At 42.2% G+C, this 27,732-nt stretch overlaps 1 protein-coding gene across 2 annotated transcripts in view; it reads right to left on the bottom strand.

Moving 5' to 3' along the window:
* Positions 1–3,181: 3,181 nt before the first annotated feature.
* The window catches only part of PJA2 (praja ring finger ubiquitin ligase 2), a 78,229-nt gene continuing 53,678 nt past the window's right edge, over positions 3,182–27,732 (bottom strand). Inside the window, exons 7-10 of one of the 2 annotated variants that reach the window (XM_052642916.1) lie at positions 22,270–22,381; positions 9,210–9,324; positions 8,700–8,821; positions 3,182–6,279 (exon numbers count right to left, since the gene is read on the bottom strand). In XM_052642916.1, coding sequence (XP_052498876.1) covers positions 6,154–6,279; positions 8,700–8,821; positions 9,210–9,324; positions 22,270–22,381 — 475 coding nt within the window. In that variant the 3' untranslated portion in view covers positions 3,182–6,153. The remainder of the gene's footprint in view (positions 6,280–8,699; positions 8,822–9,209; positions 9,325–22,269; positions 22,382–27,732) is intronic. The other variant, XM_052642917.1, reaches the window with a different exon arrangement.

A 27,732-nucleotide genomic window follows, 5' to 3' on the forward strand; every position in this document is an offset into this window, starting at 1 on the left:
GGAGCATTTGGCTGCTTTGGGGAAAATGCGTGGTCGAGTCTCCTCAATACAAGACACTTGAGGCGGCCAGGGAGGCTGGCGATCTTGTTCTCAGTAGTGCTAGAGGAGGCCCTGGTAAGCATTATTAGACAGCAGGTCAAGGTACAGAGTTCATTTGTTGGGTTTGACGAAATTGTTTCCACAGATTCAGGGCGGTTGCCAGGCCATGTCTAATGTATTATTTTTATAAGGCAGGCAGTTCTTACTAAAAAACTTAAACGTCTTCTTTCAGGTGCTATTTACTCAAGCAGATGTGGGCCATAATCACAGTTCACTCGTGACTCATCATCCAATCTAGGCTAGCGCTTGCTTTCCAGACAAGGTTGATTTTGTAAGCTCCCCATTTCTATCCTCATCTGCCTGAAGCGTGAATTTAAACTAAAACGAAAACTCTGACATTCTTTCGTGGCTCCAAACCGAAGGTACTGCAATACCAGGAATGAAGGCTCCTTGGTCCAGACCAAGAAGAGGTACCTGTGGCGGCCAAAGGCCAATCAGCACAATGGTATGGAGGGAGGCCCCTTATAACAGCTGTAACATCTGAGGTCTTTTAACAAGAAAATGGGAATGAAATAGGAGAACTAGGGCACAGATTTAAATGCCTGGAAAGAATTTAAAATATCACTTAAGGACTAAAATCAAAAGGAAACCCTGGGTCATATGTCTGTTCCTACTGACTGCAAGTGTGGAGGCAAATGCCCAAGGCTTCTGATGCAAGGACTCCAACGGCCTGGAAAGAGCAGGGCTTGTCTGCACCAGTGAGGTCTCACTGGCTGAAGAGATAAGAAGATGCTACTTACCTCTCGGGCTAGAGACAGCCTCCACAGAATAACTTAAGGATTCCTCCAAATTAGGCAAAGGGAGAAGTTCTCATAGATTTTAATGGTGACTAAGAAACTTCACTAACTAGGACATTAGAACTTTGGTCAGCAATACATTACTTAAGGCAAAAACGTCTCTCTGTAACAATTTAGTAATGTAATATGAAAAGGAAAAACTAACAAAGTATTTTTCAGAATTTTAAACAGGCTTCCTTTCCCATTTTAAAAACTCAGACATCATTTCAAACAATGATGGTTAAATACTCACACCAATCACACTGTTCCTACCCAGAAAGGTGGCATGGACCACCCAGAACCCTGGGGTTTCTGCTTCGGAACCAGGACTCAAATTTTTCATTTGTAAAAGTTGTGACAGCATAAACTACTCTGCAGACTCATTATGAGGGTTAGCTAAAACAGACAGCCTCAAACTATGTCTAATATTTAATACCTCGTAAATTGGAACTATTCTTAGAATGTAAAAATGCACTTTTCTCAATTAATCTGAAGAATTGCTGTTTTATTATCAAAGAAAAAGAAATCATGGTGGCTTACTGAATGTCTCTGACAGTGAAGGTCTAAAATGCAGTATTTTTCCCTGCATTAGACCTCCTCCCTCTAATATTCACTAAAGAACTGCATATGATTATAAATTAAAAAGAAAATGGAATAAATTGCCATATCTAGGCATGTACAGTTCAGTTCAGCCGCTCAGTCATGTCCAACTCTTTGCGACCCCAGATCTAGGCATGTAGCCTTTTAGTAAAACTGACATTAATTTTCTTTCTTTTGATTTAATAAAGTTCCCATGTCAAACTCTTTGGGCTCCTAAGAAGTGATTAAGATGCTTTTAAGGTTTTTAGCTAAAATGTTCCATCAATCCTAAAAGGCAGTGCTAACATCAAACAATGATAGAAAGCAACTGTATTTCCCCCTCACTCTGCACATCAACAAAGAACATTTTTTTTCACACTTTTACCCATGCACAAACAAGTAGTACTGAACCTTTAATTCAGAGTCCTTACTTTATAGAGAAAACAGAAGCAGAGTGATTAAGTGACTTGTTAAGGTCACGTTAATTCAAATATCATTAATTTTTGAAGAAAAATGGTAGATTCCAAAAATTAAAAAAAGTTAGGTTGACACTGGTCATTTCCCAAATTTCTAGAGAGAAGGTTAACAGATGGCAATGTGAGCAGTTAGTTAGAAAGGAGGCGGCATGCTTTCACTAAGAGTGAAGCATTTCCAGGTAACTTCATTTGCTTTCTTGATTTAACATACTAGCAAGATTAGGCTACTTCCATAGTGCTTGTCAACCAAACAGGACAATATTTCTTATTCTTACAGTGTCCTTCTAGGAAATGTAAGCATCTAAGTGACTAGTAGTTGCTTCAACAACTGTACCCAAAGCACTGATTGGTGGGTCAAGGTAATCTAGAGCGCTGTCCACAGTGGCATTCTGAAGAGGGCCTGTATTTCATCCTGTTTTGTTCAGTATCTATCAGTAACCTGGAGAAAGCCTCTAAACACCAGAGGCATACTTCATCAAAACTGGGACTGACACAGGCTGGGAGAAGAATCAAGAGTTCATACAGACCTTTACAAGTTAATTTTAGTAAGGATGAACGTAGTCCTTCAATTAGGTTAATGGCAAATTGTGTAAGTAATTATTAGGAACCAGCCTGGCTCACCAGCAATACCTTGAGGTTTAGCAAAAGACAATAATGTGATACATGTGCCTAAAAATGACGGTAGTGATAATAATGTCAACATATACTAGTTCTAATGGTCATATGAGATTCACCCTGATGATGGCAATAATGCTTCTGGATCCTGCTTCAGTCAGACTGCAGAACTGTGTTTAGTTCTAAGCTACGCATTATACGTGAGAGACTGAAACAGTCAATGCCAGCTGGTCCAGAATAGGTATCATCCAAGATCTGAGAAAAGTATGAAGCCTGAGGGGAGATATGAAGAGGCAGCCACGTAGAAGGAATAAGACCTTTCTGCCTAGCTTCACACGTGCTATCTGTAGGAGCGTGCGGGCGACACTCCCGTGATAATGAAATCCAGCCCTTGCAGGGGCGCTGAGTGGCTCACCCTCTGCAAGGCCACCAACCACTTCTGTACAGCCGAGTTCTCTTTTAGCCTCTTCCTTCTTGGATCACAGCGGAAGGACTATAAAATCATTTGCTCAGGAGCCTAATTCCAGACTTCCTGTTAAGACCTGTATTCTTTGCTATTAACACTAAATCCTCGAGGAGGTTACTTTATAGAAGTGATATGACTACACAATTAAATATTAGAAATGACCACTGAGTATATCCTGTTTATTGTTTATGACTTACACGAAAAATGATGGTCTGGGGTTGTAGAACAATAAACCAATCACTACATTTAGACCTGGGCTTTTGAAAAGCTTGCATTCCATTTTAACAGTTCACATATATTTAACAGCTTATATATAAATCCAGATCACAAATAATCTTAAAGACTTAGCTTAGAGATAAACAAGAAACACAAAAGAAAACCACATAGATTTACCTTTAAATATCAGCATTCATATTACAAGAAAGAAGAAAACTTAAAAAAAAAATAAAATTATTAGGTCAAGTCACTTAACATATAATAGAGAAATAAGAGAAACAATATTTTAAGTAATATTAACACTTCTAATTTACCATCATATATTTTTTACTTTTTCAAAATTTAGTTGCCTTGTCAGCCTCAGATTATATCAGCTTGTTACAACGACAATTCTAAAACCTCAATTTTATTTTTTACAGAATTTTTAAGCCAACTCTTATTGAACTTTTCTCCTTCACAGCAGCTGTTTATAGACAGTAGGGAGCCACGAACGAAGGGCGGAAACAGATGGAAAGCAAAAAGTACAACAGCTCTCTTAAGTTCAGCTCTCAACACTGCTGGTTGAATCTGGAACCAAAACCTCTCAACAACTGGCAGATAACAGCTAAATCTTAATAGGCAAAGAAGAAATATTTTCTTTCTGACAGCTGCTATCTAGAAGAAAACCAAGGTCCCATTATACTGCCTAAATATAATGTGTGGCTTATTACAGAGAAAACCTGTAACAATGTCATTTTAACCAGTAAGTGTCACAACTGATCATTATTACATAAAGGAAACAAATAACAACAAAAATCACACTAACCACAAATTCCCACAATATACACATGAGAATTAACTTTAATCTGATTTGACCCCTTGACACTAACTGATTATCAATGAAATATGGTATGGAAAGACCACGGAGTAGAAAACAAGCAAAGATTAGTTTATACAACAGTGCTTATATACATCAGAAGGAAAACATGCTACCTAATGCAACGTTAAGGCCTGAATGTGAGCATTTCCGAAGTCACAGATGCCCCACAGGACCTCTAAACTACAAAGCCACCACAGTGCAGGCATGCAACGTTCAGCTTTGTTTTACCCATAAAAGGATACACAGTACTTTGCTGTAAATACCAGACACATTTACAATATATGCAAAAATTAGAATGCAAGTTTTATGTTCCTTATATTTAAGCCTCAAATGTGCCAACAGTGAAAATTCATTTATTTTTAAGAAAGGAGAAAAGAGATGGAATATAAATACTCAGAGAAATTACACAAATACAACATAAACTCTGCATTTGGGAAGCCATATAAACACTCCTGTTTTAGTGTCCAAACTAAATTATCAATGTACTACTTTGATGGATGTACACTCACCACGTGCTTCACTATTTTACTTGCTCAAATGTGGCATTCTAAGACCCTTCATCCTTTTCCGGTCTTGGCACCTAAAGCATCTCTAAGTTAAATTTCATGTCCATGTTGATACAGACTTGCCTACCGGGTGGGATGACCTAAACAGAGAGCTGTGCAGTCTTAGTTTGGTTTCATAATTACAGAGATGACTCTGTGGTCAGGTTTCCCATTAAAAAAAGAAAATGTGAGGAAAGCTGATTTCCTCTCTTGTGTAAAAGCTTGTGAACAGGTCTCTTTCAGAGGATGAATCTGAGGTCAGCATCGTTCCTTCTATAGAAAGGAAACCGACACCAGAGCTGTGTTACCTGCTCAGTTCTGTCCACACAGTTACGAGGGAATCACACAGTCTATTCGTTTTTCATCTGCAGCTTCATGTGACACCATTTTAACTCTGGGTGAACAGTTTCACCAAAATATATTAGTGCAGAGAAACAAAGGCTGATAATGTAATATGAATAATCTCTGTCCAGCAATACTTTAAAATAATAAATTATAACAGAGGAAGGTTTAGCTATGTTGTAAAAAGCTGTGGTCAAATCTGTCCTGTACTCCATCAATTTGATGCTTTATACAAGATAGTACAATTAACTTTCTAGTTTTTTTAAGGATTCAGATTTTCTTTTGGGATACAACAGAATGAGTGTTTTAAAACACTTCATGCTTTCTTTTTCAGACTTTCCAAAATATTACAGAGTGAAAATTACCTTTAACTATATCCAATATTTATTACATAAATGTGCCATGAGTGTTCTGGACCTTCAAGTATAACTTTGGACAAACAGAAAGGATCTCATAAGGCCATCTAATTCGTCTCACTGCACCAAGCACTGAGCACAGGAGACTGGTTACTTTTCTTTACTAACTTTACTTTACACGCGTCCACCAGTTCAAATATAATGACTAATTTCCTACCTGACCATTGCAAAGAGACCACAGGTAGGATAGAAGCACTTTGCGATGCTCTAGCTGGAAGTCCTGGTTGGCATTCTAAACAGCCTTATTGAAAGAAGAGACACCTTCTTACAAAACCACTCAGTATTACGAACCAAGAGGTTTTGATGAAGCAAAGGGACCAAAGAAAAAGCATGCTTTATAATTCCTTTTTATTTCCAGCGAAACCAAATTTTACTACTGTTGTAATCACAATCTTCACATTTGATGCAAATAGGAAAGCTTAATTATAATCACTTAGTGGCAGTACTCCAGACAAAATCAACAATGTGTGCCACATAGATGATTATTTCTTCTGGAGAGAATGAACTGATAAGCTTGACTTTACAATTAACAACATGTTAAACTAAAGAAAACGGATGCACTACTTCAACATTCAGCTTGAAAACGTTTAGCACTTTCTGCAAACCTAAACTTAAGTTTAGAAAGGTTAATATTCTCTTTCTAAACTATGGCATAGACTATATATAGCATTTTTAATATATTTATATATAATTATTTGCACATCAGATTTAGAAGGAATCTGCAGATTTACTTTGATAGACTGATCTCATTCAAGTGGGAAGGCTTAGGGGGCTTCTGCAGCACTGTCACTTGCAGGGGGGGTGTCACGATCAGGCTCAGAGGAAGCAGCGGCGGGCGTTTCCATCACAGCAGGTGGGAAGTGACGGCGGCACACGGGGCAGGTCCCGGACTGGAGAGAGAAAAATGGAGGGAGAGAAAAAGCAAGTTCGCAGCCAACAAACGGAAAGGTCTGAATTGCTATGAAGTATCAGAACAGTAGCATTATCCTAAAAAAGTCTAATAATGTAAAAACAAATGAATGCCAATCCACGAATACAGAGAAGCAGAATTCTGAGGCGCTTTCCCCTCACCCCAGTCAGACTCTCGACTTCCCTGAGGGGACCAATGTCTCCCCATCAGTTCTGTGTGGCACGTCCTCCTCTAAAGTGAATTATTATGCATCTATGATGTATGTATTAAGAGAAACCAGGGACCTACTTAATTCACGTATTTATTACATCAAATCAGCCCCCTAGGATCTTCCACATATATAGTAAAACCTCACTCTAGTGTGGTACAGATACGTCAGAGCAGATGGACTGCAGCCCTTCTTTATAAGCCATATACTTCCTTTTCAGAAAGTTAAGAGTTAGGTGCCTTCTGAATAATAAATCAATGAGGGAAGGTGGGCCAGGGAAAGCAGCTAGACTGGGAGTGCATGGTTTTAGGACCAACGGCAGATTACAGAGATTGCCACCTGGCAATAGATAATCCCCTCACAAATCTTTCTCCCAGCGATCTCCCCGATAGAAAACAGGTTGAAGAAATCATGCTTTTGAAGGTGACAAAGATACGAATCTTGGGAACCTTCTCCCCAGAGCAAAGGCTTCACCCTATGCTGCTTCCTGACAGGAAAGAGAATAAAGAAACTACGACCTTGGGTTAAGGCAAAATCATTCACAGTTCAAGACTGTACAACATAAGTGATATGTACAACTCAAGACCTTAATTCAGCAAACAGGCACCGTGCACCTGCCACAGAGATGGAGCCGAAGAGCAACATCTGAGAGCCACACAGAGGAGCCCAGTCTCCACCGAGCACTCCGGCCGCGGAGCCTTGCGGGAGTGACAGCTACCCGGAGCCGAGAGTGAGGACACCGACGTGTCCCCGAGCTGCCAGGATGAAGCGGGGAAGCGCGCGTGCGCCACCCAGGAGGGACACGCAGCAGCAGAGACCACACGAGGCCCTCCTTGCGGCTCTGACACTATTGCGGGCGTTTATCGGAAGGGATGCCGAGAACAGAAAAGGCGGAACGCAAGCCGGACCTCCCCAGAACCTCTCTGTTGACAGCGAGGAGATGCTCACACCAGGCTAGGCATGAGTAAAGGTACCGAGGGGTAAATCTGAAGGACAGACCAGGTCCCAGAAGGCCTGGAAAGCCTAGGCAGAAACTCTGGGTATTATAAAGGAATAATCAACACCTCTGCACTGGATCTGAGAGATACTAACTCGAATTTCGACAGAGATGAAGTGGCAGTAGAAGGGGACCAAGACCAAAGCAAAAGGAAAGGAAAGAAAAGGGAGGACGGAGAGGGTGGATGTGAGAGAAAGGCGATCAGAGGAAGCGGTCACGGAGGAGACAGAGTGCCGCATCCGGAAGTGACCAAGCTGGGAAAGCTTCCGCTGAACTGCATGTGAATATCCTTTATGGGAGAACAGAGTTCACTGAGATTTAAAGAATACTTTTTTAAGTAATTCAAATATACTTAAAAATTATTGGGTGAACATTAAAACACAGTATATAAAAATCACACCAGAGGTACTTGGTAGGTTATTAAATATTTATCAAACACATTTTCACTTTACATTTTAAATATTTTATTGAAGCACAGTTGATTTAGAATGTTGTGTTAATTTCTACTATACGGCAAATCTGTGTATTCCTTCTCATATTACTTTCCATTACGGTTTCTCACAGGATATTGACTATAGCTGCCTGTGCGACACAGGAAGACCTTGTTTATCCTCCTTTTTAGAGAGACCGTCTCATGTTAGCAGAACATCTGTACAATGTTACAGTACTCTGAGTAGTCCCAAAGACTTCCTGGCTTAAGTTATTTTTGAAAACATCCAATTTCAGAAATACAATCAAAGATCTAACTAGTTTTATCCTAACATCATTTTCTCTCATTGTTTTTTAGAAAATGTTAGTAAGTTAAAGGGATTCCCTGACGGTTCAGACAGTAAAGAATCGGCCTGCAGTGCAGGAGAACCAGGTTCAATCCCTGGGTAAGAAGATCCCCTGGAGAAGGAAATGGCAACCCACTCCAGTGTTCGTGCCTGGGAAATCCTATGGACAGAGGAGCCTGGCAGGCTACAGGCCATGAGGTCACAGAGAGATGAATACGACTGAGCAACTCACACTTTAGGAAGGTAAAATAGCTTGATATTACCGTTAATCTGTAATCTTTAAAAGGTAACCAATTTTAAGCACTAAATGAAAAAATATCTTGAGTACATAGCTAACAGGCTTAAACACTACTATCATGATTCACTTGTAGAAGAAATTATTAAAGTATTAATTCTCAACAAGTAAACCCGCAGCTCACCTTTTGTAGCCAAATCGAGACGCAAGGTTTGTGGAAGAAGTGGTGGCAGGGCAGCTCGGTCGCTATGTCGTCCTTAATATACTCGCTGCAGCAGATCGGGCAGCACTGCTCCTGACCGACAGCTGAGAACAGATGACGCGACTCATCAATCCCACGAAGCTCCGTTTTAATAAAGCTGAAATCCAACACACTAACTCATAAATGCTAACTACAGAAGATGAAAGAGCCAGGATCTGATCAGTTAATTGGCAATGCATTTCTGCTGAATGCATGACAACTCGGAATTTAACAAACACTGCTTTTGTAGAAAGGCTGACTGGAGAGCATCTGCCCAAGCTGCTACCTGACGAACTTGAACATCCCATTAGGTAAGTTCGTCAGAGCTGAGTTTCACAGAGAATCTAATGAAAATGTCTGACAGTATTCTTGTCTTCTATGTGCCCTGGTGAACATACTTGAATACGCAACGTGCCATCTGACACGTTTATTCGAGATAAACTTTGCTCTTACCAGTGTGATCTTCAAGAACAAGGGTCTCTGGAAGACCATCAATGCTCTCCTTACTGGCTGGTGGATTGGCCACTTCCACATCCACTGCAAGAGACTCTAAGTGTGCCAGGGCAGTCTGAAAATGGACAGTCACAACACTGTTAGATACACTTTTTAAGCAGCAATGAAAGCCATGTTTAAAGGTATCATCGAAACTCACATCCAACATCACCCCTCTTCCTGTTGGTTTCTTTTGCTCTGGTTCCACACTGAACCAAAAATATCATAAACACAGGGAAAACAAACAAACAAACCTATTTCTTACAAATACAACAAAAATCTATTTTGTCTCAATAACCATTTATTTGACTACCATACTTATATTTTCACAACAGTGGTTGTCTTCTAACTTGTGAGTTTCTGTGTGAGATCAGTCACATGAAAGAAAGTAATATTTTGGACAGGTTCAACTCATGAAAGTAAAGTATGGCCAAGGTTACAAGATGTTCAAGGCAGGGAGGCAAACACTGCGCTCCTGAATGGCAGCATCTACTCCTGGCATGGAGTCCGTGCACCCACGTTACCAGCTCACCAGTACTGGCGCAGCTTGTTTTACTGCACCCGGCAGATACGGCACTTTTTACGAACCAAAGATTTCTGGCAGCCCTGCCTCAGACAAATCTATCAGTGCCCCTTTTTCCAACAGCATTTCTCATTTCATGCCTCTGTGTCCCATTTCAGTAATCCTCCCATTTCAGACTTTCTATTATTATCTTCGTTCTGATTATCTGGGATCAGTGAACTTCACCGTCACTGTGACTCACTGAAGGCTAAGATGACGGCCAGTGTTTCCAGCAGTGAAGCACTCTCACACTCAGGCGCACACACTTCTTCAGACACGCAGCTACCGCACACTTAATACAGCACAGCATGCACCTAACTGCACGCACCAAGGGACACGACACCCGTGCGCCTCACTCCTCTGTGGTGCCCCCGGACTAAACCTGTGACCTCACTGAGATGTGCCCGAACTCCCAGCTATCCGGGCTGTGAACTTTATTTAAGGACTCAAATGTCTGGAAAAAGTCACTCTTCTAAGAAAGACAGGAAGACAGCAGATCACAGGACCATCCAGTAGGACTCAGCCTCCTCCTCTTGTGGCCTGATTAGCCCTTCTGACTACAATTAAATTACGACTGCAGACAGGACCTATACTCACCAGATCTAAAAGGTAGAAATAAACCAAATATCTACTGATGAATGAATGAACAAACTGGTTAGAAAAGGTAAGTATATGGTCAAATTCAGAATACTTTGATACTGTAATATGGCAGTACATTAACCATTTTACTTAGTATTAAGGTTAAAGGATAAGAGTATCAAAAATAAGTACACTACAATAACTTGCTAAAGAATACTCAATATACAAAGAGAAACTGGGACATCAAAAACGTCAGGGGGGAATAAAAGGGCAGAGGTTTTTGCATGCAACTGAAGTTGTTACCAGCAAAAATAAGCTATTAAGATGTCTTATGTAAAGCTCACAGAAATCATAAAGCAAATATCTGCATTAGATTTCTGTGTAGATAATACATCTACATTATCCACACAAAAGATAATGGACTCAAGTCACAAAGAAGATAGCAGGAGAGAGAGAAAGGAACAAGGGACCTACAAAACAGCCAGAAAATAGTGGGTGAGAGAGAATTAGTAGCTTCTCACCATTCTCCCCACCACTCTACATACCACTCTCTGCATGCCTCTTACCAAGGCACACAGCGGCAAAAGGAGAAAGAGAAGCCGACGCAACTAACCATGCGTACCTGTGAGAGACTCACTCCAGCTTTCAGGACACACACAGGCTCAAAGTGAAGGGATGGAAAAAGACACTCTATTCAAGAGAAGTCAAAGAGCAGGGGCAGCTATATTGCATTAGATAAAAGAAACTTTAAGCCAAAAACTGTAGTAAGAGGCAAAGACGACTATTCTATGAAGAATCAACTCATCAAGAGGGTGTGACAAGCATAAAAGATAGCGACCGAATAGCAGAGGCCTCGGCACAGGGAGCAAGTGAGACAGACCCCAAGTGAGGCTAGGCAGCAATGAGGAGGAGAGCCTCCGCACAGGGAGCAAGTGAGACAGACCCCAAGTGGGACCAGACCTAAGCATAGTGAGCAAGTAAACCAGACCTGAAGTAAGATTAGGCCTCCGCACAGTGAGCAAGTAAGACCAGACCTGAAGTGAGATCAGACCTCAAGTGAGATCAGGCCTAAGCATAGTGAGCAAGTGAGACAGACCTCAAGTGAGACTAGACAGCAATAAGGTAGTATCAGGGGAGTTCAGCAACTCACTTTCAGCAGCAGACACACTACCCAGACAGGAAACAGACAGGAAACCCTGGACTTGGGCTCTGCTCTAGATGACACGGACCCAACAGGCAGACGCAGAACGCTCCACAGAGCAAGCAGCAGGGCACACTCTTCCTGGGTGCACACGGGGCAGTCTCCACGTTAGAGCCTAGCTCAAAACAAGTCTTGACAACTTGATAAGCCTGAAGTCACACCGACAATCGTTTCTGACCAAAATGGCAAGAAATAAAAAACCAACAACAGGAAGAAACTGGAAAATTCGTAACTACGTGGAATTAAACAAAACACTTCTAACAACCAATGGGTTGTTCACATGTTCAGTATGCCAAAACTTACAGGATGAAGCAAAAACAGATCTAAGAGGAAAGTTTATAACAAAAAAAGTCTACATTAAAAAAAAAAAAAGGAATTATTCAGGCAACCTAACTTTACATTAAAATTTGTATAGAACCACAAAAGACCCTGATCATGAATAGCCAAAGCAAAGAACAAAGCTAAAGGCATCACATTTCCTGGTACTATAAAGCACAGTGATTAAAACAGTATGGAACTGGAAAAATACAGACACACACAACAGTGGAACAGAATGAAGAACCCAGAAATAAACCCTGGAAAATACAGGACCTGATAAAGGAGCCAGGGCTGCTCAATGGGGAAAGGACAATCTCCTCAACAAGCGGTACTGGGAGGACCAAGCCATCACATGCAGATGGAGCGTCACGTGCGTAAAGCTGAATCCCTAAGAGTAACGGACGCCTCTGGACTGCGGTGCTTGAGAAGACTCTTGAGAGTACTGCAGACTGCAAGGAGATCCAACCAGTCCATCCTAAGGGAAACCAACCCTGAATATTCGCTGAAGGACTGATGCTGAAGCTGAAGCTCCAGTACTCTGGCCAGCTGATGTGAAGAGCCGACTCACTGGAAAACACCCTGATGCTGGGCAAGACTGAAGGTGGGAGGAGAAGGGGACGCCAGAGGAGGAGACGGTTGGAGGGCACCACCGGCTCAATGGACTGAGTCTGAACAAGCTGTGGGCGAAGGTATAAGACAGGGAAGCCGGGTGTGCTGCGGTCCAGGGGCTGTAAAGAGTCAGACACGGCTCAGTGACTGAGCAACAGCCGCCCTACACCACTCACCAAGAGTCAGCCTGACACGGAGCAGAGACTGGTGCACGAGGGCGGAAACAGCAGGCTTCCAGGTGCAAGGCAAGCCAGGGCTGGGCATCCAGGGCGGCAAGCTGACCGCAGGTGACAAAGCTGCACTGTGTGCCTGAAGTCAGGAGAGGGAGCGAGTCTCAGATGCTCTCACAAGACAGAAACGGAAGTTACGTGAGCTGACGGAGGGTAGCAACTCTCCTGTGATTGATAATCACAAGTGTATCAAACCAACATACTGTGCGCCTGGTACGCTTGTGTGCCAACTCGCTTCAGTCATGTCAGACTCTGTGCAGCCCCGTGGACTGCAGCCCACCAGGCTCCTCTGTCCATGGGATTCTCCAGGCAAGGACACTGCAGTGGGTTGCCAGGCCCTCCTCCAGGGACCATCCTGACCCAGGGACTTTACCAGCACCACCCGGGAAGCCTTGCGGTCTGCCTTAAACCTACACAATGTTACATGTCACTTATATCCCAATAAAGCTGGAACAATGTGGTACATACAAACAGTGGAGTACAATTCAGCCTTGAAAAATAAGGGAGTTCTGACACACGCTAAAACAAGGGTGAACACTGAAGACACTGTGCAAGGTGAAATAGGTCAATCACAGACGGATAAATACTGTATCCCTGATACGAGGCTGTGCAGGTTTAAGGCGGACCGTAGGGCTTCTGCTAGTGCTCAAGTCCCTGGGTCAGGATGGTCCACGGAGGAGGGCATGGCTTTTCCAGCCACAAGACTGGAAAATGTCAGTTTTCATTCCAATCCCAAAGAAAGGCAATGCCAAAGAATGCTGAAACTACCACACAGTTGCACCCATCTCACATGCTAGTAAAGTAATGTCCAAAATTCTCCAAGCCAGGCTTCAGCAATACGTGATCCGTGAACTTCCTGATGTTCAAGCTGGTTTTAGAAAAGGCAGAGGAACCAGAGATCAAATTGCCAACATCCGCTGGATCATGGAAAAACCGAGAGTTCCAGAAAAACATCTGCTTTATTGACGATGCCAAAGCCTTTGACTGTGTGGATCACAATAAACTGTGGAAAATTCTTCAAGAGATGGAAATACTAGACCACCTGACCTGCCTCCTGAGAAATCTTCCTGTAGGTCAGGAAGCAACAGTTAGAACTGGACATGGAACAACAGACTGGTTCCAAATAGGAAAAGGAGTACGTCAAGGCTGCATATTGTCACCCTGCTTGTTTAACTTATATGCAGAGTACATCATGAGAAACGCTGGGCTGGATGAAGCCCAAGCTGGAATCAAGATTGCTGGGAGAAATATCAGTCACCTCAGATATGCAGATGACACCACCCTTATGGCAGAAAGTGAAGAGGAACTAAAAAGCCTCTTGATGAAAGTGAAAGAGGAGAGTGAGAAAGTTGGCTTAAAGCTCAACATTCAGAAAACGAAGATCATGGCATCCGGTCCCATCACTTCATGAGAAATAGATGGGGAAACAGTGGAAACACTGTCAGACTTTATTTTGGGGGGCTCCAAAATCACTGCAGATGGTGACTGCAGCCATGAAATTAAAAGACGCTTACTCCTTGGAAGAAAAGTTATGACCAACCTAGATAGCATATTCAAAAGCAGAGACATTACTTTGCCAACTAAAGTCAGTCTAGTCAAGGCTATGGTTTTTCCTGTGGTCATGTATGGATGTGAGAGTTGGACTGTGAAGAAGGCTGAGTGCCAAAGAATTGATGCGTTTGAACTGTGGTGTTGGAGAAGACTCTTGAGAGTCCCTTGGACTGCAAGGATATCCAACCAGTCCATTCTGAAGGAGATCAACCCTGGGATTTCTTTGGAAGGAATGATGCTAAAGCTGAAGCTCCAGTACTTTGGCCACCTCACGCGAAGAGCTGACTCACTGGAAAAGACTCTGATGCTGGGAGGGATTGGGGGCAGGAGGAGAAGGGGACGACAGAGGATGAGATGGCTGGATGGCATCTCTGACTCGATGGACGTGAGTCTGAGTGAAGTCCGGGAGTTGGTGATGGACAGGGAGGCCTGGCGTGCTGCGATTCATGGGGTCGCAGAGAGTCGGACACGACTGAGCGACTGCACTGCACTCATACGAGGTACCTAAAGCAGTAAAATCCATAGGACAGACAGGAGAATGAAGGCTGCCACAGAATGAGAAGAGGAGGGGTGTGGTTCCTGTTTATGTACTTAATGCCCCTTAACTATTTACTTAAAAATGGTTAGAATGGTAAATTTCACATTACATGCCTGTTACCACAATACAAAATAAACTAGGCTTTCTAGGTAGGAATAGGATTCTGCCTGATGGTTAACACTGTGTTGCCTTGGATGGTTAACACAGTCTTTTGTATACTCCTCATAATCTAGCCTACGTATTTCAACAACCACCTTTCCAAAAGAATTTGAGAAGACTTACAACAGCATAGGGCCAAAGCAAAGTCAGGACTGAAAAAGGAAATGGCAAAGACAGGTTTTCTGTAGAAGTTAATAAACACGGTTATTAACCCTGAACCCCAGTCTGACACTGGACTTGCAGACACACCTGCAGACAGCAGCCCAGTGCGCCAGCGGCAGGGCCCCTGCCTCTCAGCGCCAGATGCGCCTTCATTCCAGGCTGTGGAACGGGTCTGGGCCTGTTAGGCGTCCTTCCTCTGCCTCAGGCTCAGGCAGTAGAGGGCGCTGGAGAGACCGGAGGGAAGGCCTGCTGCTTGGTTCCAGCTGCCTTGCCCCCAGTGGGGAGGAAGCCTTCCTGTCTCTACCCACAGGGCCTCCAGTGAGTGGCTTCCCTAGCATCTGGCTCGAGAAGCCCACGCACTCTCCCCGTGCCTCACAGCTGCAGGGTGAGGCGCCAGCAGCCTCCCCGGCACCCTTCTTGGGTGGCTTTATCGTAGGAGTGCTTCCAGTTAGTCACTTCCCTGGGAACAGCTTCTCTAGCACTCCAAAGCCAGATTTTTGCCAAAAACCAGAGGGCGTATTTCCAGCAAGTCCTGCCAGCCTATCAGCACAAACACTCGTCTAAGAGCCACGGCTGCGTCCTCTTCAGCGCCGTCTGCATCTTAACCCTGTGGGCAGAGAGTAGAGTGCTTCACCTCAGCCCTAGGGCTGCCCCTTAAATCTGCTATCCCTGTATTCTTCTGAGCTCACTTTACTCGGGCCTCCCATGAGGCACAGTGAAGAGACACAGGGGAGGCGGGTTCGGGAAGATCCCCTGGAGAAGGGCAGGGCAACCCACTCCAGGATTCTTGCCTGGGAAATCCCATGGACGGAGGAGCCGGGCGGGCTGCAGTCCATGGGGCCACAGAGTCGGAAACAGTCGGGTACACACACGCAGCCTACCTGTAGTTAGGATTCCTTATCCTGCTCAAACTCCTGTTTCCTTTCCTGCGGCTGAGCCCAGACACACACAGAACTGGTGTCAGGCGCGATCCCGTGAAGGAAGAACGGACTGTGTGGCGGGCTCTTTCGGCATGAGCTCAGTGCTGAGCGCCTCACCGCCTGGAGTGGGAGGCCCTCGAGGCACAGGCTGCAGCGTCAGAACTGAACTGTCTGTGGCGAAACGCAGCCACGTGCCCACTGAAGCGCACGCCTGGGGAGCCCAGCTGCCCGCCCCACCCGACCTCACGGCAGGGACGGCGACTGCAGAAACTGACGTGTGAGGGGCCCTTCCGAGTGTCCCTGCAGGTCAACAAGGGGAAAAGGACAAACCTGGGCCCACTATCTTCCAAAGGGAAGCACAGGATGAGAACCATAGTGTGCCCATGATAGCCCTGGAAAAAAATCTCTTATTTCTAAAAATCAAACATACATTTTAAATTAATTCTAAGTCTAGTCAAGTTTCTCAGATATTATACCACTAACTGGTTAAAAACAGGATCCTAAAGCTCAGAATGAGGATTTGTGGTTGAATTCAGATGTAACTGTTTTGAATCCCCTTGCCACTCAAGTCTCCTTTACCAGCAGGAGCGGCTGACCATCCACAAACCACTTTCCTCTCCTTGAACATCCTGTAGAGGGATAACTGCGTGCAGGGCCCACATCTCTTAGTACGTCTATCTCCGACAGTAAAGTCACCAGAAGACTACAGCAGCCAGAAAAGGCAAGGTGACTGAGGACACCAGGCTCCAGAGAGCCGCAGGCTTGGGTCCCACCACCAAGGAAAGAACCCTAACCAGGCAGACCCTCGCTGAAGACAGGGAGAACAAGGGGAAAGGACACTGCAGCTGCCAATTACAGCCCGTGGCCAAGCACGGAAACGGGGGCCAGCGGCTCTGCAGACGCTCCATCTGCTTGGTGTATGTTTACGTTTATCTGCATCTAACCATTTTTCCATCCTTCCCATTTTTATTTTATACAGAAGTCAACTTTACAGTTTAATCTTTATGGAAAAGAACATTCAGTACGACTGACTTAGCTTGTGGAGTCATTAACATTGCCAGCAATGAATGCAGTGACTCTTGGGGCTCTGCATCTGCTCATCGGGGGAAAGAGTGAAAACTTCTGTTGTATCTTGTTAGACAGAAACGTAACTGTTGTGTATCGGATGGGAGCTCAAATGTTTGTTGAAAGGGGTATACAGACTCTAAGCAGTCAAAGATATATGGACTGTTCCAATGACCAATTCTCACTTCTCAGATCTAAATTCACTACTTTAATAAGCTCTGTGAAAATGGATTTGGGCCATTAAATATTTTCCCTCCTGACAGCTATCAGGATGTCAAGCTTTGTTCGCAGAGACTGCTCAAGAGACGGAGCAGCAGGGAGAGGACTTTGCTCCCGATCCTCGTGAGAAGCCCAACCAGCTTCTGTGGCACAAACAGCTGACTCCTGCAGTGCACACAGCTTCTCTAGCACCCAGCTCTTGCAGGGCACGCGGCCAGGAGGCTTCCCCAGCCCCACCGCAGACACAGCGTCCCAGGCAGACATCACCCCCCAGGGCTGGTCTGCCCCAGGTTCTGCCAGCCGAGGACCGCAGTGCCCTCTCTGCCATTCACTGAGCCACGGCTGTGCCGTCTCCACCAAGGTGTGGACCCCAGCCACGGAGCACAGTGCGGGCCCTTCCTCAGGTGGGCCTGGTGGCGGCTGCTCCTTGCGTGTGCTTGCTCTATATTCTCTAGCACGATCTTTATTACCGAACACGCCCTTTTCATTCTAATCCCTTGTTACAGTGATTTTTACATATGTGGAAATTTCAGGTATTTATCAGCACTACATATTGCAGTCATCAAAAAGGAATAAGGAGCCCAGGGACACAAACGCGTATTAGAGCACAGTTGGCCTAGAATACCCCCCCCAATGGATCCCTCTATAATAGAATCCCTTCTGTTTGTTTACGAGCTCTCTTTATATTAAAACTTTCCCATAAAGAGACAGGGAAACGGAAAGTAAGAGCCTGTTACTTCTCCTTTCTTTCTCATGAGTTAACTACAGCTGCAATCATGAATGCCCTTCAATTCCCTATGTACTTCTCAAGGTAAACTCTGTAAGAACTCATCTGTTAGTTTCAATATAGGTAAAATTAACTTATTGTCTTGGCACTTACATATATTTAAGATGATCTGGGGTCACTTGTAAGCAACAAGTGCAAGAAAGACCACTTTACAGCCACTGCTACGAAAATCCGTAAAAACCTGTCTACACCTTAGTACAATATATATTCAGATGTTAGCCCAAGTGTCAGAAAGACAACTAGATGGCCTAAACAGCCTTAAAGCAGCACAATCCTTTGTCAGCACAGAATCTAGTTTCTAAAGAATAAAATAATTTAGCTTTTAAAGAATGAAGACTTACACCAAATGATTTATTACAGACTTTGAATGACCACTAATTCCAGATTAGTGATTACCACTAATTCATGATGTTAGACGATTACCACTTGGCTAGCTGATAATCCGAAGGCATCTTTGAATAGAGCCATTTACTGAGAGCTTATGACGATACCAGATATCTTGCTAAGTGGAAAACTTTGTTTTCCCCATTTTGTAGATGAGGACCTACAACTTAAAGAGGATAAGTCAACTATCCAAGGTCACACTGCCTAAAAGAATCACTCTGACTCAAAAGCCTATGTGTTCATCCCACTTACTATCTTTCTAAGGCCTGCACCCCAGTGTATATGCAGTGCTCTGTAAATATGTGAGGATTTTCCTCAGGGCTTATGGGTAGGGAGCCTTGAAAAGACCAAATTTCCATTAACTTTCTTATGTAATCTCTCTTCAAAGGAGTCTGCCTAACAACGCACCTCCTATCACAGTATCATGCTGGCTCTCCTACTCTGCATGCCTTTTTATACGCTCCTCTTTTTCCACTTTATAAATAAACGCATACTTCTTTCCCATTCAGAGGGGCAATCTCAAATACTGGGGTCAAACTGAGCTGTAATGACTGAGTAACAAACCTTTGTGGAGGACTTCCCATCTTCCACTTTCAAAAAAAACTGAAGGAGGCTCTCAGCAAGTTTTGGGGATTTTGGCAAATACCTCAGAAGAATTCAGTGATAACGTTATGGTAAACTCCTTCCATCCCTACCAACTGATTTATCTGAATAAGGTTTCCCAACCTTCATTCATAAAGATGAAAAGCAGAAATAAAGTTCATGCTGACTTGTGTCTCACTCTACAAATAAATTCACTCAATCAGTAAGGAAAAAAAAGCCTCTGTCATTAAGAGATGCATTTCTAATGAAAGTTTCCTTTATGTTTAAGTAATTATATATAAAATTTGTAAGTTTGTTCTTTATCAATAGATACCACAAACAACTTTAACTCAATCTACACCAGGTTTTTTTTTACATTTAAATTGCTGAAGATATTTTTACTGCAAACTGGTGTAATAGGTTAGATAATATTACTTAGGTTTTATGCTAAAAGTCTTTAGATGTCAATGTCAAGATGTACAAAGGAATACTTAAATTTGGGGGAGACTAAGTAAAAAGTTTTAATAACACTGTGTCAAACAGTTAAAAACCTTAAGTATTTTGCCCTATTTCTCACTCAAATCTGAGAAAGATATGAGGCAAATGTTTATTGCCAGTGTATTAACCAACAGCCACTACGCAAAAAGAAAGGTCAGTCTAGTATTGGAAGGATAACAGAAATGAAAACCACCACTGCCAAAAAGAGACGGTTGCTAAGAAAAAAAAAAACAAAAGCAAAGCGCTCAGTTTGCTTATTATTCATACCCGTTTTTCACTTATTTACAAAATGTTAGTGTTAAAACTAAAAGGAAAAATCCTCAATTATAAATTATTTCAGTTCATTTTCCCAAATGATTAAGTAAGTGCATGCCAGACCAAGGAAAATAAAGATTTCCCAAGACCGACAGAAGAAGGAACTGCACTGGCTCCCTAGAAGTGAAACACGTCTCAGTCAAATCCAAATAAAGCAAAGCTGAGCACCCAATCTGCAGAAGCGGGTATGCTGTGGGGAAGGGAGACACTTAACGCCGCTAACCTGATGGGTAAGAACGACTGAGAGTGCGCAGCCACGGGGCCTCCCTGGGAGCGGAGGGCAGCAGCGAGAGAGCCTGAGCTCCCTGGGCGTGCGAGGCTCTTTCCTGCTGAGTCTTTGCCACGCAGCTACTGCCTTTACCCAGCATGCCCCTCGGGACAAGCCTCTCTAGCTCTTTTAAGATGCCAAACGTCACATTTCTCATTAATAGCAAATAATGAAGCTTTTAATTTTCAAAACGTCTTTCTAGAGATATTGCCACACTGTAGGAGACCATAAGCCACTAGCATAATGGGAAAAACTACCTAAGCACTGCAAAACCAGACTCTGATACTGACGTGTCTGCGTGGTCACTTAAAATTTGACCCAAGGAAGTTCGTACTCTTTAACCTTTACATATTCTATTTCTGATGCAGGTTATCATGCTGCACCACTGTTTTCGTGTCAGAATTTGGCAAGGCAAGTTATATAACCTGGGAAAAGCCCTAAGAATGTATAATTCTGTCTCATGACGTTCTAACTTTTCTTCTAGTATATAGTATTTCCCCCCCTCCCAGTTTTACTGCAATATAATTGATATACAGTACCATGTAAATTTGATATATATAGCATGATGATTTGACATAGATAACACGATGAAACCATTATCCCAACAAGTCTAGTCAACACCCATCATCTCAACACATGAGAAATTAAACAGAAAAAAATTATTTCCTTGTGATGAGAAGTCTTAAGATTGACCCTCTTCACAGTTTTCACACATGCGGTCACTATATGCAGCATCACCTACACCCACCACGTTGCACATCCATCTCCAGCAGGCATCTACTGTGTGCTGCTGCTGCTGCTGCTGCTAAGGCGCGCCAGTCGCATCCGACTCTGTGCGGCCCCACAGATGGCAGCTCACCAGGCTCCTCCATCCGTGGGATTTTCCAGGCAAGAGTACTGGAGTGGGGTGCCATCGTCTTCTCCGCATTCATCGCATAACTGGGAGTCTATGCTTCTGACCGCCTTCATCCAACCCCTGCTTCCCCACAATCCCTTGCCTCTAGTAACCACAAACCTCATCTCTTTTCCTGAGTTTGTTTGTTTTCAATGTATAATCGACCTACAACAGTGTATTAGTTCATTAGTACACTACCAACATAGTGATTGGGTATTTCTATACATTTCAAAACAATCACCACAATACAGTATTTCTCCTACAGCCACTCTGAAAAAAACATACACTATAAAGAGGAACTGAGAGCAATGATCTCCGTGGAGGATGACACACGCCTCAGTGACGCTGAGGCAGAGGTGACCCACATGTGCACACGCATGTGCAGGTAAGGAGGCCTGTCTCTGTTTCCTACTTTACAAATCTAATCTCACGGGGTTTCAAGGTAAGATACCATTACAGTGTCCCTGAAAGTCCTCTCATTCTGTTTCCTTCTTTTACTTTTGACTCATTCATCTTATTACCACTCCTCCACTGGAAATCACCACGGAGACAGTGATGAGAAGACTTCTTAACAACAACATCCACTGGTGCAATGCAAGTTCCCAAACGTGAAAAAGCCTGGGCTTTCGACCACAGGCAAATACAATTTTGAAGAAGCTATTTGTGTTTTGGTCAAACAAAGCAAAGAAGGCAAGACAAATAGGCACCCAATGTCCATGTTTATGAACCTGTGTACGTGTGTGGGGATGAGAGGGAGTAAATTTTCCAACTGCATTAAGCAGCTACATAGATTCAGAAGCCATGCGAACCAAAAAAGGGAAGTAATCTGAAATGTATCTTTAGATATCTTTAATTTCATTTAACAAAGATACTTGTGTGTATGTGTATAAAAAATATTCAGATTCACAGACCTGTATAATTCAATAGAGGAAGTGTATTTCCTAAATGTAAAAAAACAAATACTATACTCTGCAGTAGATACTGGAAAATACTGTAATTTCAGGCAAATGGGCAGGATGTCAAGTATAATTTATATATACCCTGAACCACTACTCAGTAACTGCTATTATACTGGCAAGAAAATTATTCACCTTTTCTTGAAAGCAGTTTAGAAAAATCTTTCATTTTTATCACTGTGCATCCCACCAGCCATATATAGGTACCAGAGCACTAAAATACCTCCATAGCCTGGGCTAAGCGCTCTTCCAGCGCCATGTAAGTGAGGAACTGAGGATCCACATAAGAAATAGCTTCAGCAACTCCGAGTCCATCTGCGAAGCCATCAAACAAGCTGGGGAAAAAAAAGTACAACCGTGATTTGGGAAACCTTAATGGTGAAGACATAATTATACACTAGCATACTGACAAGCCAATAAACACACAAGCAGAAAACCTTAAAATATTTTAGTATAATCTTACGGGGTGAGGCGCGAGAAGAACCCAACAGGAAATTAAACGCTAGGTGTAAGGAGTTAAGATACCATTCCCATCCCTAACAGGCTGCCACACTCACTGCACAAAGTTCGTAAGAAAATCCTCTGCTGTTTCTAGTTCTAGTTCTGGGAACCGTGTATGGCTGGGATAAAGGCAACACTTCTTATCTATTAATTCTTTCCCGTGTCTTTCCCCTTCATTTCGGTTTCCAATGTGAACTTTGGTGAGAACATGGTAAGAACTGCTCCATCTGTTTTAATTCTATCACTGGTCAAAGCCTCTTTGTCTTCTCTTACCTTGCACTGCTTCATCACTCTGGCTTAAGAATACTTTATTTTCTCAAGTTTTTCTCATTAATTTCTCTTCTATTTTTCTAAGGACTAGGGTTTCTCCCTTACCATTCAGTCTGAAAAAGATCTGAGCTGCTAACTGCTCACTTCTATTACTCTGAAGGTTGTAAGCCACTTAGAAGAAAATATTATGTCTTAATCTGGTTCTCATCTTCTCCCCTCCACCTTTATATATACACAGATTCCTCCCTTTCCTCTAGACTTGGAAATACGAAATACTTCAAGATTCAGAAAATATAAGATATCCTCCATCATCTTTCTAAATCTTGTTCTGCTGGAATTCCATCTCCTCAATATCCTTTCTGCAGACAATTCCTAAGCCTTTACCTAATACAAACTCTCTCTTGAGTTCTTGACCTATATTTTTAATTTTCTGTGGGGCACTTTACCTCAATGAACTCCTACCACCTCGAATTCAACATCTCCAAAAATGGGCTTACTTTGTCTAGTTAAAGACAAGCTTCTGTTGACCTCCACATTCCTATCAGAAACTGAGTATCACAGTCAATAACACCCAGCTACTTATGCTAGCTCAAAACAGTTATGATGTGCCTCTGTGCCTCCATTAAAATTACAAAGCTATGGCCCAGAGATCTGAAGTATTTCTATGAAGACTATACTACAGCTTAGTAGTATCTAAAAATCAGCAGACATCATACGGTACGAAAGGAACGGGCATTTTCACACAATCACAGATTTCAGAATTAGAATTAAACCTTAGATTACTGAATCCAACCACACTGTTAACTCCTTCATCTATCAGTGAGATACAGGTCAGAGAGGAAGAATCTCGGAGTCAGACAGATAGGAATTTAATGTCACATTTAACTGAATTATTGTTAAACAATATGAAACTTTTATTGGGTTGTTACTGTTTATCTATAAAACAAATTAGATGAGTAAGTACACACAGGTGCTGTGCAGAGATGGCACCAGGTCAGGCATTCAGGAAGCAGCAGAGGCGCTTCCTGCACGCAGGACACACACTGCTCTCCAAGCAGGCGTGCGTGGCAGAGGAGAGCCCACATTCCAAGTTTGAAATGTACGAGTTCCGTGCTCGAGCTCTGCCTGCTGAAGCAACACAAACTATGTCCCCTTACTCTTTCAAGTGATGAGAATCGAGCATCCCATAAAATTCTTTTCTTGTCTAAGCTAAACAAACCTAGACACTCAGAGCATAATTTGGCTGTACCTGGTAACTGAAGAACGACCAGTGAACATTAAACATTCCAGTATTGTTCACTTGGTAAAAACTCTGGTAAAAACTGCCTCAGACAAGAAGCACCACAGACACTAACACAAGCAGCTTGAGAGGAGACAGGTTATCTTCCCACTTGATGGTAAAAATGGGAACTGTGCAGGGGTGAACTCTGAGAGGCAGTACCTTCACAGAGTGATCAGAATCAATGTCCTCATGGGACGGCTCGACACAGAACCCTGCTCCTATGGTCTGCCTGCTAACGCCATCTAACTCACACCTAACCATGCCATCAGACAAAATTAACCTAAGAGACATTGCTGGAGTTCAGCTCCAGCAGCCAGGGGACCAGCCTGAAGGGATGAGCGGTGTCGGCAGGGAATGATGGAGCCTCTGACTCGAGGCGTGGGGCTACACGTTTATTTCAAGCATCAGGTCTTCTTTTATCCTTTGACAAAAGCATCAGGTCAGAGGTTTGACATTTTCAGTTTCCCTTCACCCAGACTGTCGTCTCCTTGTTGCCCTTCAAGCAGAGCTCCTGCTTCAGCGGCTCTCTCAGAGTCGTGTTTCCTTGTGAGTACACTGCATGCCATGTCTGGGCCACATACCACACTCCTCAGTTCATTTCTTATCTTTCTAATCCTGCTTGCCCCTAGGATCCTAAGCTCACTATCTGCTAAAAAGGCTTCTAGCTATTCCTAATTATTCCTAAACCCTAAGCTCAACAAACTTCTTTGCCATAAACATTTCCCTCACAAACAGGTCTCAGATAACAATCCTTCCCGTGGCCTCAAGCTGCGGCCTACACGCTCACCCTGGGACATTGTTTGTAAAGATCCTTGAACAAATGTCAATGGTTACTTTATAGATTATTTTCTGGGCACAACTGCAGAAGGCTTTGTGCTTTCTCATGCTTCTCTCAAGAACAATAAGCACCTTAACATTCTTTCCAGCCAACTCAACTGAAGAAAGGAAGAAACAAGTCAGAATCACAAGAGCTAACTCGTTCATCCTGGGACCGAGCCTATGAGGTGAGGAGAGGGGGTTGGGGGCCATGCCTCCATTTTGTCAGTAACGCCTAATGTGGCTCCCGATAAGTCATTCTACAAAATAAGCAGCTTGTACTTTTAAAAATACCAAATTCATAAAAAACTAAGACCAAGGAAATGTTTCAGATTAAAAGAAACTAAAGAAAACATGTTAACTAATATATCTTGGACTGCATCAGAAAAAAAATCTCTAATGGCATTAGTGGGACAATTACAGATATCTGAATAGGTCTGTAGCTTAGAATAGTACTTGTATCAGTAATGATTTTCTGATTTTTATAATTTTACTGTATATGAAAATCTTCCCATTTTCATGAAATTCATTCTAGGTGATTTCTAAGTAGAGAGGCAATCATTACTAAATGCATCAGAAAAAAATATAAATAAAGGAAAGAATGGCAACATGAACATGGTAAATGTTAATATTTACAGAATCTTAGTGAAAGGTATATGGGAATTTTCTGTACTACTGTCTGCCATTTTTCTGTTAAGTCTGAAATAATTTCAAGAGTTTTAAAAATTCTACTCTTAAACCATGATTATAGCCATAAAGAATTAATTTCTCACAATCTAATTAGGTTAAGTATTATCATCTCAATTTCTTATTAGGTTAATAATTATTAAAAAATAATAATGGTAACTCAATTTCTAACCAAGAGGAAACTTAAGTTGTTATCAAAGAATAAATAAATGGTACATTTGGGATGTGTCTAAATCTAAAATCTATGTTTTTTGCACATGAACTCCTACCATACAAATCCATGAAATAGTCTCTGGTTATCCTATAGCATTTCTGTGACTTAATGAAAACAAAAAAAGCAAGCCAACTTTTGATAGAGGATTTTTTCCATTTTCCTTTAAGCTAAAATAAAAAACCAAAGACTTTAATTTTTTTTTTCTATGCAGAGGCAAAACTGAAAAGAAAAAAAAAGCATTAAATTTTGGAGTCACATAAGAATTGCTGCTGTTCACCATGGGCATTCCTTTAAGATGACAAAATGACATGCTATTTTAATGTGAAAATCAAACCATATTTTTACCTTATCAACATTTAGCTACTACCACATAAATCAAACAGAATACCACCAAAGCAAATAATGAGGTGTTGCCATATTTAGACAAAATTCAGAACAGTAATTTCATAAATTTTGTCTTAAAAATCAAGGCTAAAAATTGGTTTCCATATTAGAAAAAAACAAACTACTTTGAAGCTTCACAACTTGGGGAGCAATCAGTAATGTCTTTACAAGCTTAATACAACAGCCATATCCAGAACAATCATCAATGAATTGGAAGCTTTCAAATTTAAGTTAAAATTCATTCAATAAAGACCTCAATCATTTCTTCAAATTTTTATGGGAAGCCTTTTTTGAAGGTTATTTAGAAATATATACATCAAGATCTTAAAAAATATCACATTAGTAATACCATCTCTTATTAATCTGTCCTAGAGAAACAATCTGATGTACAGATCAAGTTTTATGGGTGAAAAATTTACTGCACTATTTCACTAAGGAAATAATCAAGTAAATTTTCATGCTTCTGCAGGGTGGAGTGTTTATCCAGTATTTCTCATATGAAACCCTACGTGTCTCCCAACATGCAGAGATGATGCTGAGTATACAATCCTGCTGAGCACTGCCAGAAACGATGGTGCATACTGTCATCAGGAAAAAAGTCAGAATGAACAAGCTCAGTAAGAGGCGAGTGGGCAGGCCTGAAGGAGGGGAGAAACAAAGGGGGTGTTCAAGGTCACCCAGACGAGGACCAGGTGAGGCCACTGATTCCATTATGCTTGGGAAGACAGAAAACAGGTCTCAGAAGAGAGCCTGTAGGATGCATTACAAACTAACTGTGTGGCTGTGAAGAAATCCCACTTCTGCTTCTGTAACAGGGTCACTAAGATCTGCTCTGACTCTTCCCCTAGGGAGGGAGAAAAGGGTCAGCAAGGAGAATCATGGAGACACTGTGTTTCGTGTCTGGAAAAATTTAGAGAAGTACAAAGAAAAAATATTCAGAAAGAGAAACTGAAGACATAAAGGAGGCCTTAAAAATATATCACCAGGGGTCTGAATGAGTTTTTCTTACCTTTATTTTTCTAAATTTTCTGTAATGGAATTTTAACTGGAAAAATAAGACAAATTCTTAAAAATATATCTGTGCAGAGAAGAAAATAAGGGTAGTATCAAGCCATAATTTTTTCCAGAAAAAGTAACAAAAACAGAGTAGCTGGAACAAACATTCTCTCTACATCTCAGTAATTATTCCAGAGGGCTGTGCACACTTGAAAAAAACGTCTAAGTTTATAAACCAAAATAGATAAATTCTGATCATTCTATCACAAGCAGTAACAATTCTATAATCCATTTAATGTATATGTTACTTTTATTTGAAGCTCACTATTCTTTGCAGCATGAAGTAAATTTAATCCATTCAACATCTCTGGGAATATACAACTGTATTTTGCAAATACAGAAGGAAAATTATAGTCTTGATTCTTCTGATTCAATCACAGGTTTTGAAATTCTTCACGCAGTATTCATCATGGACTTTTATTTTTTACAGGATTATATTAAGTGCTATATTAAGGGGATCAGCACACACAATATAA

Source organism: Budorcas taxicolor, chromosome 7 (genome assembly GCF_023091745.1).
Source record: "Budorcas taxicolor isolate Tak-1 chromosome 7, Takin1.1, whole genome shotgun sequence".
Lineage (NCBI taxonomy): Eukaryota > Metazoa > Chordata > Mammalia > Artiodactyla > Bovidae > Budorcas > Budorcas taxicolor.